This window comes from Aspergillus fischeri, genomic scaffold, assembly GCF_000149645.3.
Source record: "Aspergillus fischeri NRRL 181 1099437636262 genomic scaffold, whole genome shotgun sequence".
In the NCBI taxonomy this organism is placed as follows: domain Eukaryota; kingdom Fungi; phylum Ascomycota; class Eurotiomycetes; order Eurotiales; family Aspergillaceae; genus Aspergillus; species Aspergillus fischeri.
Window position 1 is genome coordinate 503,772 of NW_001509764.1, and position 14,826 is coordinate 518,597.

Sequence of the window (14,826 nt, forward strand, 5' to 3'; positions counted from 1 at the left end):
CTGAACGCCACTGCCGAGATGCCAACTATGGAACTGGGTACGCACAAACCCAACCAAGGGGTGTTCATCTAATACACATAATCGCATCCTGAGTACGAGCCTATACTCTATCAGAAGATCTAAGCTATTGCTTATTCCGGAGTGAGTAATGGGTGACAACGAAGCTTACACCTCAGATGACCATCATAGAAGTTCGTGGAAATATCTCAAGTGATCTGCTATGGGGATTCCATCGGTCTCCAGACCCTATTTTCGTTTCTAGATAGCCACCCCTAACACTGATCCTGGAACAACAGACCACGTCTCTGTTTTGAACACCAGCTCTCCCCTCGCCTCCATAAGCCCCGGATTAACATATACCTTCATCCCAACCGAATCCCGGCCCAGATTATACACCCTAAATATTACATACACAGATGCCTGATTATCAGGGTCAGTATCAACATGGCGCATGGTTTGCATCTACTCCGACCATAGTCAGCTGGTAAGTTCTATCATAAAGACTTTGGACTAACGCACCCGTTCATACTGATACCTGCTCATATAGAATGGGGTATCCCAAGAGGACGTCGTAGTCTTGATCTCTAGAAAATAATGCGGTCTCGCTCCGGTCCATGTGGCATCTAAGTACCCCTTATCGATGAATAGAGCGGTGAGAATCCCTTCCCTGTCGGAGTAGGTAATATCAGCAGTCTCACGGCCATTCCAAGGCTCAAGGTCGATGTAATCCTCGTGGAGGTTGACATATTCCCGAATGGTACTTTGCCAGTTATCGCGGCAGAAATCGGGTAGGGACGGGGTTAGACGACATAGTGTTTCGAAGACCTATATAGAACTGTTATGGTGTTTCGTCGATGGTATTGGACGAACGCAGCCACTTACGAATAGTTCTCCAGCTGCACCAATGAGTTTATCCCGGTAAAGCTTATCAATCCCGCGCAGCTGGAAGGGCTCGTTGCCAGGGTCAAGAGAGTCGGTTAGGGCTGTCATGTTAAAAGATCCTCTACTTGGGAACGTGGATGTTCTGGCGACATTGACAACGCTGCGAAGGATAGTAAGATAGGCTGTGTCAATCGGTTGAGCAGGTAGCACGCGATCCCGAGATAAGTAGCTTGCTTCACCAGGCGTCCCGCGTTGAGTAAATGGTATCCGGCTCGGGACTCGTGAAGGAGACGACGGTCCAGCATAAGGGGCAGAGATAACATCGTCAGCTAGAGTGACGGATGATTCGCTGCGAGTCGGTTGGATGAAGACCACGGCCGATGTAGCATCATCGATCGAGTCACGGCCTTCAGTACGCCGTTCAGTAAGCTCGTCCTCCTTATCGTCGGCCACCTCGTCAGCGGCCGTATCATCTGGCGTCTCAACCGACATGATACCATCTCGGTCAAGGGTCATACCGATGTACTTCGTTTCTGCCTGTAGCACCTTTGATAGAACGTTTAGAGCCTTATCATTGAATGGCTCACAGATACCGGTTGCCGGTTCAGTCATGATCCATTCCATCAGAGCTCGGGGAATCCTGTCCAGAAAGCATAGGTACTGCGCTTGTTTATTGCGTGGTACGTAGATTGTAAGCCCCGAGTCATATTCCTGGAAGTGGAGCTCGCTCTGCCTGACTTCCGCCATGATATCCTTTCCATCTTGGTTAAGATGTAACTCGGAACTAATTCCATCTGTTTCGCAGACGCCGATGTTCCTCAACATCTCATAAAGGGATTGCTCGCCAGTTTTGAGCCGCGGACTTCTGAAATGAACAGCAATACTATAGACTGATCAGCTTCTTTGTGCATTTACTATCTCTTAAGAGCGACGTACCGGAGCAACCCGTAAGCCTTTCGAGCAATGTTGCGATCCGATGAAGTCAAAGACTTATATGAATCGCCCCGCACCGTGGAGATCTCCTTTATCAAAGACGATAGATATCGTCTGTCCAGCCCGGTCCACTGGAGGAATGGCTCTAGGCGCGCTATCTCATTGACGTCGAAATCAAGAAACTTGGCTTTGTTGGAAAAATAATCTAACAGGTGCTTGCGGTCTGCTATAGCGAAGTCCACGGCGGAGCTGCACAATTCAACGCTGCCAGTTGGATATCTGACTGGGAACACCTTGGACCTTAAAACCTGGCTTGGGCTGGGAAGATCGTTCTCGTTTTGCATATACGAATTGAGTAGCCAAATTGTTTGTTTGACTTCCTCCGCTGACAATTTTCCGCTTCCTTGTTCCACGAGCTTATCATGAACCATCTGGAGAGTTAAGGTCCGGACACCGATAAGCTCAGTGAAGAATTCATCGAGGGCTTCATACGCGTCATTCAGTGCGATCATGCCCTTGATATCTGTCATGGTCGACCACAGACATTCGGATGGTCTGTACCACGTCTTCTCGTCATCAGACTCGTAATATATGAGCTGCTCCTCTTCGAAATGATCCCTTGATGTCATGAATGAGACGGATCGGATAACAATTTTAGGACTGTAATTAGCTTACCGGATCTTCTTCACGGTCGCGTCGTCCATCCCCGGCCGCCTCTTATCAAGCTCCTGATACAAGTCTTTCGCCAGGCCATAATCCATAGAGTCTGGAAGGTCCCTCTGGTACAGCTCAAGTAGGAAGTCATCAATCCCGGCGTTTCTTATTTTTAAAATACTGTGAAATAGGCCCCCGATATACTTTCCCTTCGTACAATCGTGATACCGTGGCTTCAAAGGGTATGAAGATTGCATATATCCAGGCGCATCCCACAAGCATTCATTAGGGAACGCCCAGTTAGCATCCCCAGAAAAGTCACCCGGCACGTAAATCAGGGGTTGCGTCTCAAATGCTGATCTGTGGTGCGATTTAGAAGTGGCACAAATTGACAACGTGCAGAATACATACACGATCATTTCACGGGAAATTTCCAGGGTTACAGACTCATGGTATCTGTTCTCAATCCGACTGTAGAGATCGAATATACGAGAAGCGTCGAACACTTTATTCTTTCCTCTGTTCCCATCGGAAACAAACTGCAAAATAGTTAGATAAAACTCGAGGTCGGACTTCGGGCGCCCAAATCCCAGTGCCGTTGTCAGGACCCCTAGGTCAGGGAATCCTGCCGCCTCGGAGAAATGGTCAAGCTTAAGCCATGGGAAAAATTCGCCCTCCCGTAAGAATCCGTCAGCATATTCGATCTGGGCAGTGCGCACGTAAGTTTTACCCAGCGGATAAGTCCTGTTGTTCTCGCACAGAACCTCGATGTTTAGCAGCGCCTTGACAAGGTCTGGATTGTTCGCAATGTATGCTCCTTCAAACGGCCAGTACCTTAAAAGGAACGGCAGAAATTTCTCCTGACAAGATCTGGCCAAATAGAGGCATTCTTCGCTCAAATGTTTATTGGAAGTGAGTGGTATCACGTCACGGATACCGAACATTTCGCTGATCCACGTCTTCCACGAGCGAGTTTCCTCCTCCGGCTTCTCTGGACAGTCACGCATATAGTCTGGATAAAGGATTATTGGTTTAGGATCAAATTGAGCAAGTAGCTCTTGGGGGGTATATGGCCCCTCGTCAGGAAAGTACCATGTCCCGTCTAGCAACGACTTGAGTCTAGAGGCGCTGTCCGTGAGTTTCAATAAAGAATAGGTAATTGGCTGGTCATGTTCCCGATCCAGATGCGCGGTAAGATAAAGAAACTGCAGATGAGAGCGGGAGGTTGCAAGCCCAGGAGCAAATCTCGTGTCCTGGTCAATAATTTTACGGCGAATGTCGCGCACCGAAGCCTCCTGAACACCTAGGCGAGCAAACAACTGTTTTCGAGCTGGATTATTTTCTGCGTCGGGTGCAATCAAGTCGAATATCCCGTCAGTCGGAACGGCATACCCATGCGCCTGGGTGAAATATACAGGGTATCTATCAAGGGCCGAAGGGCATTTCCAACTCCCTCCCAGCAAAGGAATGAGCTGAATCTTCTTTATTTTTGCCGTCGTGTTTGGGTTCTCAGGCCCCGACACACTAATAAGGTATTTCGCCACAGCTGAATGCCAGTCGTCGTCGGTATCGGGATTGCGCATAATTGAAGAGCCACCATTGTTGATATCTTGCCGAAGCCTGTCAAGAAATTTGAACCTGTTCATCCGCTTGAGGCCATAGTCTTTCAAAGAAGTCAAGTCTTTTAGTGCATAGTGAGAAGACAGATACTGTTCCGTGTCCAAGTCTGGAAGCAATGGCTTTCCGTACTTATCGCACATGCTGCTGGGAACCAATCGCATGTCTCCAATGCAACGCATGTTGCGGTGACTCCTAGTCCACATCGTGCTAGTTAGTTGAAGCTGACGGCGAATCTCGCCAGGCAAAGCTTTCCAGAATCCGTCCTGAGAGCCCCATTCAATATTAGGCAGATATCTCATCCACTGGTAAGCTAGGCTGGTGTGGGTGCAAAACTGTTTGACGGCCTGAATAAACGCCTGGGCAATTGCTGGAAGAAGTTTGATATTGCGAGCGGATGACCTGACGATGTCTTGCCTACTTGCATCTGTCACAAAGTCGGCTTGAATCAGGAACTATGAAAGTGGTTAGGAAAATATGCTAGTGCAAGACGCGCTACTCACCGGCAGGCCCATGTTTCGTATTGGCAGAAAAGCAAATACGTCGTGTTTTTCGATGATAGGGACGGAGTCGTGTGTCAAAGGAAATGCCAGAATGATACTCGTTTCAGAATATGCTTTCGTCAACAGTTCTACGTCCGTATATTCTCGATTCTCGCTTCTCGGTATGTTCGACGCAGTGAGCTTTGTCGTGTGGTAGTATTGGGTGCATTCCTGCAGCTCCCCATCCTCCACTATTTCCTGCTTCAGTGCGACTCGACCTTCGTCCTCGCACCGCATTGAGAAGGTTGTCTGTGAAATCTCCGTATCAAGATTGTCGCAGATTCTGACCTCAATTCTTCGTAAGTTCTTCATAAACAGCAAAAAGGCAGCCTTTAGCTCCCGAAACTGTTGAAGCGTGGTCTCCCGTTGCCTAGCCAGGTCTTCGGCCGACCCATTCTCATGAAGAAACAGAGTAATCCGGGTAAGAGGATGGGGTAATACTTCTTCACTCTCCTCCCAAACAGGAGAGATCATACCCATCCCGGAGTCTCCCACATTATGGCGAAACGAGAAGGAAAGATCGCGCGACTGAATATGGACTTTCCAAGCTACCATGAATACAGATTTGAACCCGATCCCCTTCTCCCCTATATACCCTTGAGCACCAGTCTTGGAGCTCTTTCCTACGTTGCAAATAGCCACCAAGTTCTCGTGGGTAAAACCGTCTTCATTGCACTCAACAATTATCCGTCGGTTGTAGACGCAAAAAGAAACAAATGGGTCGGTGGACGTTGATTTCGCAACATTGTATGAGTTATCGTCAGCATTCTGAAGAAGTTCGAAGACGAAGCGAGCGGTGCTGTTGTATAAGTTCTTCGCAAGACTGTGACGTTGACAAACCTGTTAGAAAGCAGCTGGAATTTATGAGGAACTGGTCATACGTTATCACTGAAGATCCAATCATCGCATCTTTCTTCAGCATTGCTTCTTCAACCTCCCGCCGAACATCTGGATCCATCCGGCTGAGAACTTCTTCCCCCAGGTAGCCATGTTGTTTCGAGATTTGCTTGACAAGAGCACGGGCGGTTGAAGACCCCATCTGGTTTGCCTGAACTGACATTGCTCCTACGAAAGGATGAGAGTGATTTGTTAATTCGGATCTGCTGGTGGTATAATAAGCCTTGGCAATGATCAAAAGTCCCAGTCGGGAGACATAGTCTGGTGGTGGGACTGGGCGACCCTGGGTGATAAGTCAAGACTCCCAAGGTTCTCTCGTATCTTTCTTTTTGTTTTGGATACGGATTACTGATTACGGATACCCTGTCCCAGCCAATCATAACCGATTTTCCGGGGGTGGTTGCTGGCGCGGATGTTGGCTGCTGCGGAGCACATGTCGTCGGATTCGGCCCAGCCTTGTTAAAAGGAGCTAGGATGCTGAGGGGTTAACTATGCGGGTACCGCAGTGGTCGCTCGCCGCAGTACGGAGTATCTGTGCCTTAGGAGCGCACCCACAACTGGTGTGGGTGCGCCGCACTGTAACCGTAGTTTTCACCGCAACCATAATGTACCTTCTATATATGGTGTTGTCACGTAAAAAGTACATACTTTTTAAGTCAAATATCTAGGGTATTTACTAATGGTAACTATATTTTAGATAGTAATATTAGATTTAAGAGGGAATATCTTATAAGCAAGAGCCTTTTCTCAAGAGTTGTAATCAAAAATTAGAGATATACGAATGTGCAGTTTTTCCCAAGGTAGGGTGTTAAAAACATTCCCTAAGCTAGCAACCCCTCCCCCCACCAACCCCAAAAGCAACCCCTGAAACAAAAGGAAAAGAACCTTGACATGTTATGTGTGGATTTCAAACATTATGGAACCATGTTGAGCCATCACTGCTTAGTTTCGCGTGGATGATATTTGTTCTTAGTTATTAGAATAATCCTAATGGGGAAACTAAATGTGATATACCTCCCCTATGCAGTCATTGTGCTAAGTATAACAGGAGAAGGAGACAATTCTTCTATAGTTAGATTAATTATAATGGCCTTAGCAGTAATAATTATCACGTTCGCTCAGGCAAAATCAACAGATATGGTAGCATTCGGAAGAAATACTAAGTCTAGAGAAGAGGAAGAAAAAGTATGTACACAGAGTAGAAAGATATCGCGGAGCGATAGTGCAAACAGGTCAAACATCCAGAAGTGGCAAGCGGTCAGCTGAGGCAGAAAGCTCAGAGGTAAGCGAGGTGACGAAGGATGGTTACGAGAGATGGTGACAGGCCGTCACAATAATCAGCTGATTTTCACAACATTCAATATTCGCGTGATACCTAGGCTATTCAAACAGCAAGGGAATAAGAGCTCATGTCTTCACTGACCAATAAGAAATCATTACTCCTCAGTCTAATAAAATGGCTATATTAATAGCCTATTATCAACCTGAAACTAGTTCCAGCGCGAAGTATGGACGGCGTCTTAATCACTCACCAACCAGGTGAGAGCAGGTGAGTAGTATGCAAGGTCACCCCTGCATGCTCACCTTGTTTAGCCCACTCACCTACTAGGTCGCGTGACCTCAGGGCGGCCACTGCTCACCTACTAAAACAACAAGGGTAATGGCGTAGTTTGCTGCTGAGTGGGAGAGTGTGTCCAATGTCATAGATTACACTCGCGACCTTCGCAGTCCAAGTCGGCAAGTCTGTTCAGACACTGAAAGGCTACTAGGACTCAATGCATAATACGCCAGATGACCTCAAATCACTACTAAGAGAAGTGGAGATCCTTGGCTTCATAATGGCTGACATTGACGCCAATTTATCACAGAGACCTTTATTATTAGGCTTGATAGACAGCCAGCATACTTTACAAAGCTTGCAGTTCTGTAAAGAGGCTGTGGAAGACTTAAAGGCACTTTACAAGGATTTATTACATCACAGCAGCTCATCCAGCTGTCTGTACGGGTCGTACCAAGCTACAAAGTTAGTGATACACAAAAGGAAGATTAAGAAGCACATTCAAAGCTTCGTAATGTGGTCTGGCTACTCATATTATCCTAGCAATGTTACACTAGGTACGGATATGTCTTACTCATTCAGTGTATTAGATAACTAAGGCAGCTTTGTACTACTAAAATTAGAGTGCTCATACAGGTTCACTGAATTTAATCACTAAAGTGATAAGAAATTGGGGGTTGTCTCCTCACACACAACTATTATAGACCTTATTTCAGCACCTCATTGTTAGTCCATCTTTGCGATTACCTTCTTTAAAACTATCCAACAGTTTTAATATGGGAATCTGGCTCCAACTATGGCGTTAGTGGGGAGCTCAAAAATAGAAAATGGATGGGTTAACCTTTGCACAAGCCGTCTTTGGCTTCTCCTTTGGCTTCTCCGCGTCCCGTACTGGATGTCATCCCAAGTACTGGAAATATCTGGCATGAAAACTCCCTTCGGATAGGACTGGTGGTTTCAACGTACGATAAAGTTCGCTGGAGTAGTAAACTTGATTATTATTTCTGGCAAGGATCTACTAAGAAAATTCAGGAGCTTTTTACCTCAGGGGACAGCTCTGGAGAGTAGCGGACAAAGTCTACATGTAAGTACCACAATCCTACGAGGTGAATCACATCTTAGCTTTTTGTAGTGACTTACCAGTATATAATCTGTGTTAATAGAGATGAGCAAGTAGTTGAGTTCCCCCTAGACTAAGGAGTGGTCCCATCTATTAATGGTGGATTGTACTCAATGAAGACACCTCTTCGCCTCATTTCAGAGTATGGGAGAAAGTCAGCATCAAATAATCCTACCTACTTTTACCATTCCTACATCCCCTACTCTGCCATTCACATGACCTCATTTATGTAAATGCCCAAGAGGCTGTTGAAAGAATATTATCTGAGTTTCATAACACCTACTAAAGAATTCATAATTTTGCAGCAACGCTGTTGTCCCATGTTTTATCAAATACACACCGGTGGGTGCGGATAATAGTGGCATCACAGATCATTTTTGATGCTGAATATTCCTACTATGCTGGAGGAGCAAACAATACCCCTGACTTAATTAAAACAGTTCTCAGAAAAGGCACATCAGAAACCAAAGACTTTCAGACAAAGTGTACTTTACGTTAACCTTAAAATGACCTTAATGCACTGCATTGCGCAAAAGCTGGGAAATAGTCAAGGCTTCCTACAAATATCTCGCCGGATCAATCTGGATGTCTGTACTGGATACGAAAGATTCTCTCGGCCTGCTAGACCCCACTATCACGCAGGATGGCAAGCTATTTGGGAGTCATGGAATAGTTTGTTTTTCAACTTTCTACAGGTTAGTGTAGATGTTCATCAAATTGTTAATGGCAAACTCTATTTATCACATTTTTGGAGGGGTATCTGGCTTCTTAGGTGTTCAACCAAGTTCCATGGCTTGAATAAGAAAAATTCCACATGGAGATTTGGGCCTGGCTGAAGGGTATGAAGGCCACTGGGCTGGATCTGAAAGGTCTGGGAGCAAACGAGAGCCGCATTTGGGAGGCTGAAATGTTCAAAGGGAATTCAACAAGGGGCTACACCAGGTGACTGGCATAGCTTATGGTCCAAACCCGGAAGACTGGTATATATAGCTGTCTAAATCATTTGATTCTTTTATGGGGGATATTTGGGCTTTAGTCGCGCGACCAGCTGAGACAATGCCTGGGGCCTGGCCAGGCGAATAGCTTCCAAGGACCGCACATGAGTGAGGACTTTGGCATGAAGTTGGACAAAATTGAAGAAAATCGATCGCCTGTACACTAACATAGAGAGCTGCGTCAACTAACATGAGGAAATCGTCTTATCGCCAGTAAGGAAACATCAAGCCGCTCCCAACGCCAACACTATCCATTCTATCTATATCGCGGGCATCGCTTTCACGTTTTCAGCCCATCCACGAATATTCTCTACGAAACTTCGGGTAGTTCCGGGTTTGATTCCCATGCCAACAAAGAATTCTGGATCTTGATTCTTGTAGATGTGCTCAAGTTCAAAACCGTCAGACAACGCTACATCGCACGCCTGCCGGAATGCAGTTTCGAAAGCGTCATCCTCTACATCACTCTGGGTTCAGTCAGGATAGAATTCGATTTAGCGGTTCGGTTATGCAACTCTATTTTCTATATCTTACTAATACTAACTAGCCATAACTAGGTAAAATAAGTCACAACCTCAGGAAACTAATAAAATGGGATAATGGGCACCTAAGTATATACAATCACAACAACTCTGCCTCCCTCTGACCAAAGCATGTCATACCTCCTCCGGCCCGTGTTCAGCATCATGCCCGGGCAGTGGCTCTGGCTCTTGCAGTCCCCATTCTCCCTCTCCAATCCTCTTTCCATAGAACTTGACGAGCAGCCCAACAGCCATCGGTCCAACGATGGTGTTAAGAAGAATGGCCCAAACTCCAGTAATGAAGGCCTCCTCACTTACATAGGACGTCTCATTAAACCCTATCTCGATGATGAGTAGACCAATCTCACCGCGCGCTACCATCGCAGAGCCCAAGAGCAACCCAGACAACCAGGTAGTGTTTGAATGCGACCTTCCGTTTTTCTCTCTCGGCGAGTCGTTCTGCAGCTCCTGTGCGCCATTTCCTTCCTTGGACAATTCCTTCCGTTTGGGAGGCCACAGAAGTGGAAGGTATTTCCAGAGTGGAAGCCAGATACCGACCGCAAACTAGCCAGTCAGAATAGGTTTGATGTCTACGGCTGGGAAGTACATACCTTTGCAACGACCATCAGAAGAGAAAACACCACTCCCCTCCAAATCCTTGTCCCCGTCCAGAGCTGCACAAACGGAATGGCGAAGCCGATACTAGCGAAGAATAGTGGCTCCATCAGATAGGACTGCACATCGAGCAGGTACACCTCAAAGGTATGTACAAATGTGGGACTCTTGTGCGCTTCGCGTTCCCCCTCCTCACGACTCATAACCACAAACGGACCGGATGGATGCTTGCTGGGGATATAGGTCAAGAAAGCGCCGGCGAGAAATGCGCCAAAAAGGACAGAGGTACCCGCGTATGCCGCGATGGTAATGAACGCGCAGAGGACCAGCACCATAAGAATGATGTTTGAGACATGATCGAACTGCGCAAAAGAATGCTCGATATACCGTCGGAAGAGCCTCGCAAAAACGTATTTTGTGAGTAATGGGGTGAGGACGGCCATGGCGACGGAGGCGACGATGGGCCGGCCGATGATCCAGCCCAGGTTGAAGCTGCCTCCCCCGGAGAGTTTACCCAGGTTGGCTATTATGCTGTTGATGATTAGTTTGGTTAATGCCGTTCATGGTAATGGTGTTTTACCTCAATAGGACGAGACCGACGACATCGTCAATGACGGCAGCGCTCACGAGCACGGCGCCCACTCGTGTCTGTGCAAGGTTTACAGATCTAGCTGCAGATTTGATAACTGCAAATGTGGTGCCTGTAGAGCGTCAGAAGTGTAAACGACGAAGGAGAGGCGGACAAATACCAAGAGAAGTTGCTGATAACGCGGCACCGACGATGAAGGTTTCCACCGGTCCTGCTCATGGTTAGCCAGGCATACTCTTATAGCAATAGGATGGCCTACCATATCCAAACCCTAGGTAAAGCAACAAATAGGAGAAAGCAATCGGGAAGAGAACCCCAACCGCAGCTCCCAGAAGACTGAGAATAAAGTTCTTCTTGAGAAGATCGAGACGAGCGCTAAGCCCTCCTACATACTGTTAGTTCCGTTCATGTAATCGGGTGTCAGACATACCCTCAAAGATAATCAAAATCAAACCGACGTAACCCAGCACGCGAAAGGTGTCCTGCCAGTGTTTTTCTAGGATATTCGCTAAAGGTAACCCATATATGATACCCACTGCAATTTGCCCGATGATTCCGGCTTGGATGACCCTCGCAGAAACCCATTCCGCCAAAGACAGGAAGAAGAAAAATGAGATTATAATAAGAATCTGGACGACTACAAACCATGATCAGTCCAGAATATGCGCTGACCGGGCATGTCTGACTTACTGCTTGGCTCGTGATATGGCAGGAAACTGCCTGCCATGTCCTTTTCTATATTTCCTCCTGGAAAAGCCGTACAAGAAGCTATATCCTAAGCTCAAGAAATTCTAGGCATATTGAAAATTTGAAATTGAATATGATGAAATCCGCCGCAATTGGTAATATCACGTGCCGTAGCCACTGGTGACGTCGAGAGGAAGACGCCCGGTTCAGCAATTCTCGTCTCCATGTCCAAAATTGGTTTGAAGAATATCTAAGTTTAGGAAACCCACCATGAAGTCGTGGCCCATTTTCCCGAGGAATGAAAGTGCTGCTGATTTTTCAAGTCGATCCACCTTGGCCCAGTAGAGCAGGGAAATTCCCCGCCAATGCTTTTGGTCTGTGGACGGTGCTTGGCGGAGACTTGGCATGACGGTGAAGAATATACAGTCATTTCTCGGACATGATACAGCTCTGTCGACTGTATTACTCTAATGATCTTTTTAATATTATAACGAGCCGCTTTCCACACCTGCTATGTGGTTACTAGGTCTATATGCCCCAGTACTGTTAGCAATCTTAGTTTAGGACTCTTACCTCTGATTTTGGCACATCCCATATAACGAATGGCTGGACCTTCAGAATGACTACACCATTGGCTCGCATAGTGGCCTGATTTGGAGACTTGTGAAGCCTGGATCTTCAGAAAATCGCAATTCAAGATATTCATATTCACAGATACCCAGGTCACTCATCCAGTGACTGCCCAGAGATTCACTCCTCAAGAGGCTCAAATTTCTAATAACTTGCCTTGAAAGCAAAACCTTTATTCACTGCAGTTGGGGGAGACCATACTCACCTCTAATAGATGTCAATGATTTCTGCTTCTATGTTTCCCGAATCTCCTTTCTTCATCCACTTCCACTGTTCTAGTCATGATCATCTTCAGGAATGAATCATTGAAGCTAGCGTTGATCTAGCTTGAAGTTTTGCTCCTTCAGCCTTCTACTCTTTACCCCTGAGCACGTGGGGTGCGGCCGACACCGAACAGACCCTCCAAATGGATGAGACTACTGTTGCTTGCATTCACACTGCTACCGAAACGACTGCAACTCGTAGAACGCCAAACGTATCTCGTAATACTGACACCGCTGCATCCACTGGCAATCCGATGGCCAGCCCAGAACCGGACCAACTTGGTACACTCGGTCAGTGAGGATGTTATGGTCATCCGAACCTTCGCAGCCGGTACCATAGCGAGAACCACTTTGTACGACGTTCCTGCCTCAATGTCATTAACATTCTTGGAATGAAGTGTGGGACCCTGGCTGAAAGGGAAATTTTGTGTGTTCGCAAACCGTCCGAGGAACAGACCGAGACCAACGTGGTCCTTGGTGTCGACAACGCAACTGGCATCGAGGCCAGATATGTTGAATGTATCGCTCAGCAACTGTCGGAGATTCCAAGGCTGGAACTGAGCGTCCGCAGCGGACGACTTGTATGCTGCTATTTGCACCTGTCAATCGTTACTGCCTGCGGTAACATCCGCTGACTGAACTAGGAGGCAGGGTTGCAGCCGACTGGCCATTACCAAGGAGGGTCCCACACTCGAAGATCCCCCGCTGAGAACGTTGAAGATGAACAGGACAATGACGAAGAAGAAAACGAGCTCATCAAGCCGCCAGTGTGGGTTGTACTGCTCGAAAGAGCACGTTCTTATCGTTCCACCTTCGTTTGTTCCCAATCCTGTGTCCAAGCACCCAATCTCACATTGAATAGAGTGTAGCAATGTTGTGAAGGCGCTGCCACAGCTGGCTGCTGGGCTGCACGATCTGATTAAACCGATGGTTCTCGCAGCGCGCTGCAAGAATGTTACAGAAGATAACACCAGACAAGTGGAAGTGTTGTTTTCAGGCACGTAGGCCTGATGGGCGGGAGGGTGCACTGTGGAACAGGCCTGCGATGCTCGTTTCGTACTTAGCGACCATCACCGATATGTCACTAAGAGAGTGCTTTTGTTTCGAGAATGGCGGCTGCGTCGGACATAGAGTCGCTCTTTATCCTCGACTCGGGGACAACATGGTAAATCCGGTTGCCTTTTCTACTCTGAAACACTGCTAGCTAAGTAGGCAACAGGTGGTTATATCACCACGGAATAGTCGTTCCGATGTGGTCGAAATATCGTTGAATCTCAAGTACGGCGGACACGTTGAGGTCTTTCGGGTCGAGCTGCTCGATCATCCGCTCAAGGCACCTCAAACTAAGCCATATGACCTTCGAATTACGACACGACCATGATCTGTCGACTAGGTCGTCAAGAGCACAGGCATCTATGCCATTGCTCTTTCTCATCTGTCCAAACTGTTCCCTGTCAAGCAAGGACCCTCCAGGCAAAGACGCGTGGGCCGGTTTGGCTATGAACTGCCTTCATGGAAAACACACCCAGTGGTCTCTGTTGCTCATCTTGAGCCATCATACATGACGCATATGCCAGAACAATGTCTGAATACGAAACGCAGCTACTGAAGCTAGTTGGCAGAAGAACTTCAGGCCTCTAGTCACCGCTCTTGGATGCCTTTGCCACTGAGGACATTTCGATTGCACCAAGAATGTACCCTGTAATTATTGTTGGGAGATAATTAATGAAGATGATCTGTGCTGCAATCCTTTGTTGGTTTGCCATAGCTCACAGACGAATTGATGAACGAAGGCTTGGAAAGTGAGATAAGCGGCGCTATCCATTACTGCAGATTCGATGAACAATTCGGCCCCCAAACAAGGATCCGTAAATCCATTGTTGATTGGTTGACTTGTAATAGACCACGATTTATGCTTGTTCTGGGCTTTGCACTGCCCACTTAGTTCGACACCAGTCATGTTAAGGCCCAAGCGTCACTTGTTCCAGTATGATCAGCATCATATCTAACCAGTTCATTCATCTATGTTGGTTTTAATTTGTCAGCTGAGTCCAATGCTCCAATTGAGGTCTGTACTCCTCTTTCGACACATTTGAAATATTCAACATGCAAATCAAACTGTTGATTGGCGCATATGACGTTTCCGTAAGCTGCAGATCCGGACTTCACAGCCAGCTGAACGATCGGCCCTTTTTCAAAGCCCGAACCCATGTTCTTGTGTTCCCACTGTTGCCTTATGGTCCCTCATCCTGGCAGCTCATTTCTGCAATTCGACACTAGCATGTCCCTTATCCAATGATTCTTAACCCAGATGTTGGATTTA

The 14,826-nt window shown here is 47.0% G+C and overlaps 3 protein-coding genes across 3 annotated transcripts, besides 1 other annotated feature; all 3 read right to left on the reverse strand.

The window, feature by feature from the left end:
* Positions 1–510: 510 nt before the first annotated feature.
* Positions 511–5,688, reverse strand: NFIA_095480 (uncharacterized protein; the record flags this gene model as incomplete). Its single annotated transcript, XM_001261824.1, has 6 exons — positions 511–825; positions 883–1,765; positions 1,819–2,433; positions 2,491–4,541; positions 4,590–5,451; positions 5,510–5,688. 6 exons carry the CDS (start codon positions 5,686–5,688, stop codon positions 511–513), a joined length of 4,905 nt encoding a protein of 1,634 aa, XP_001261825.1.
* A 2,251-nt stretch (positions 5,689–7,939) lies between these two features.
* Positions 7,940–7,963: a microsatellite.
* A 1,495-nt stretch (positions 7,964–9,458) lies between these two features.
* On the reverse strand, positions 9,459–11,650 carry NFIA_095490 (cation:proton antiporter; the record flags this gene model as incomplete). Its single annotated transcript, XM_001261825.1, has 8 exons — positions 9,459–9,665; positions 9,861–10,283; positions 10,331–10,865; positions 10,915–11,035; positions 11,084–11,134; positions 11,183–11,308; positions 11,354–11,560; positions 11,614–11,650. 8 exons carry the CDS (start codon positions 11,648–11,650, stop codon positions 9,459–9,461), a joined length of 1,707 nt encoding a protein of 568 aa, XP_001261826.1.
* A 948-nt stretch (positions 11,651–12,598) lies between these two features.
* On the reverse strand, positions 12,599–13,574 carry NFIA_095500 (uncharacterized protein; the record flags this gene model as incomplete). Its single annotated transcript, XM_001261826.1, has 2 exons — positions 12,599–13,092; positions 13,532–13,574. 2 exons carry the CDS (start codon positions 13,572–13,574, stop codon positions 12,599–12,601), a joined length of 537 nt encoding a protein of 178 aa, XP_001261827.1.
* Between the last annotated feature and the right edge of the window lie 1,252 nt (positions 13,575–14,826).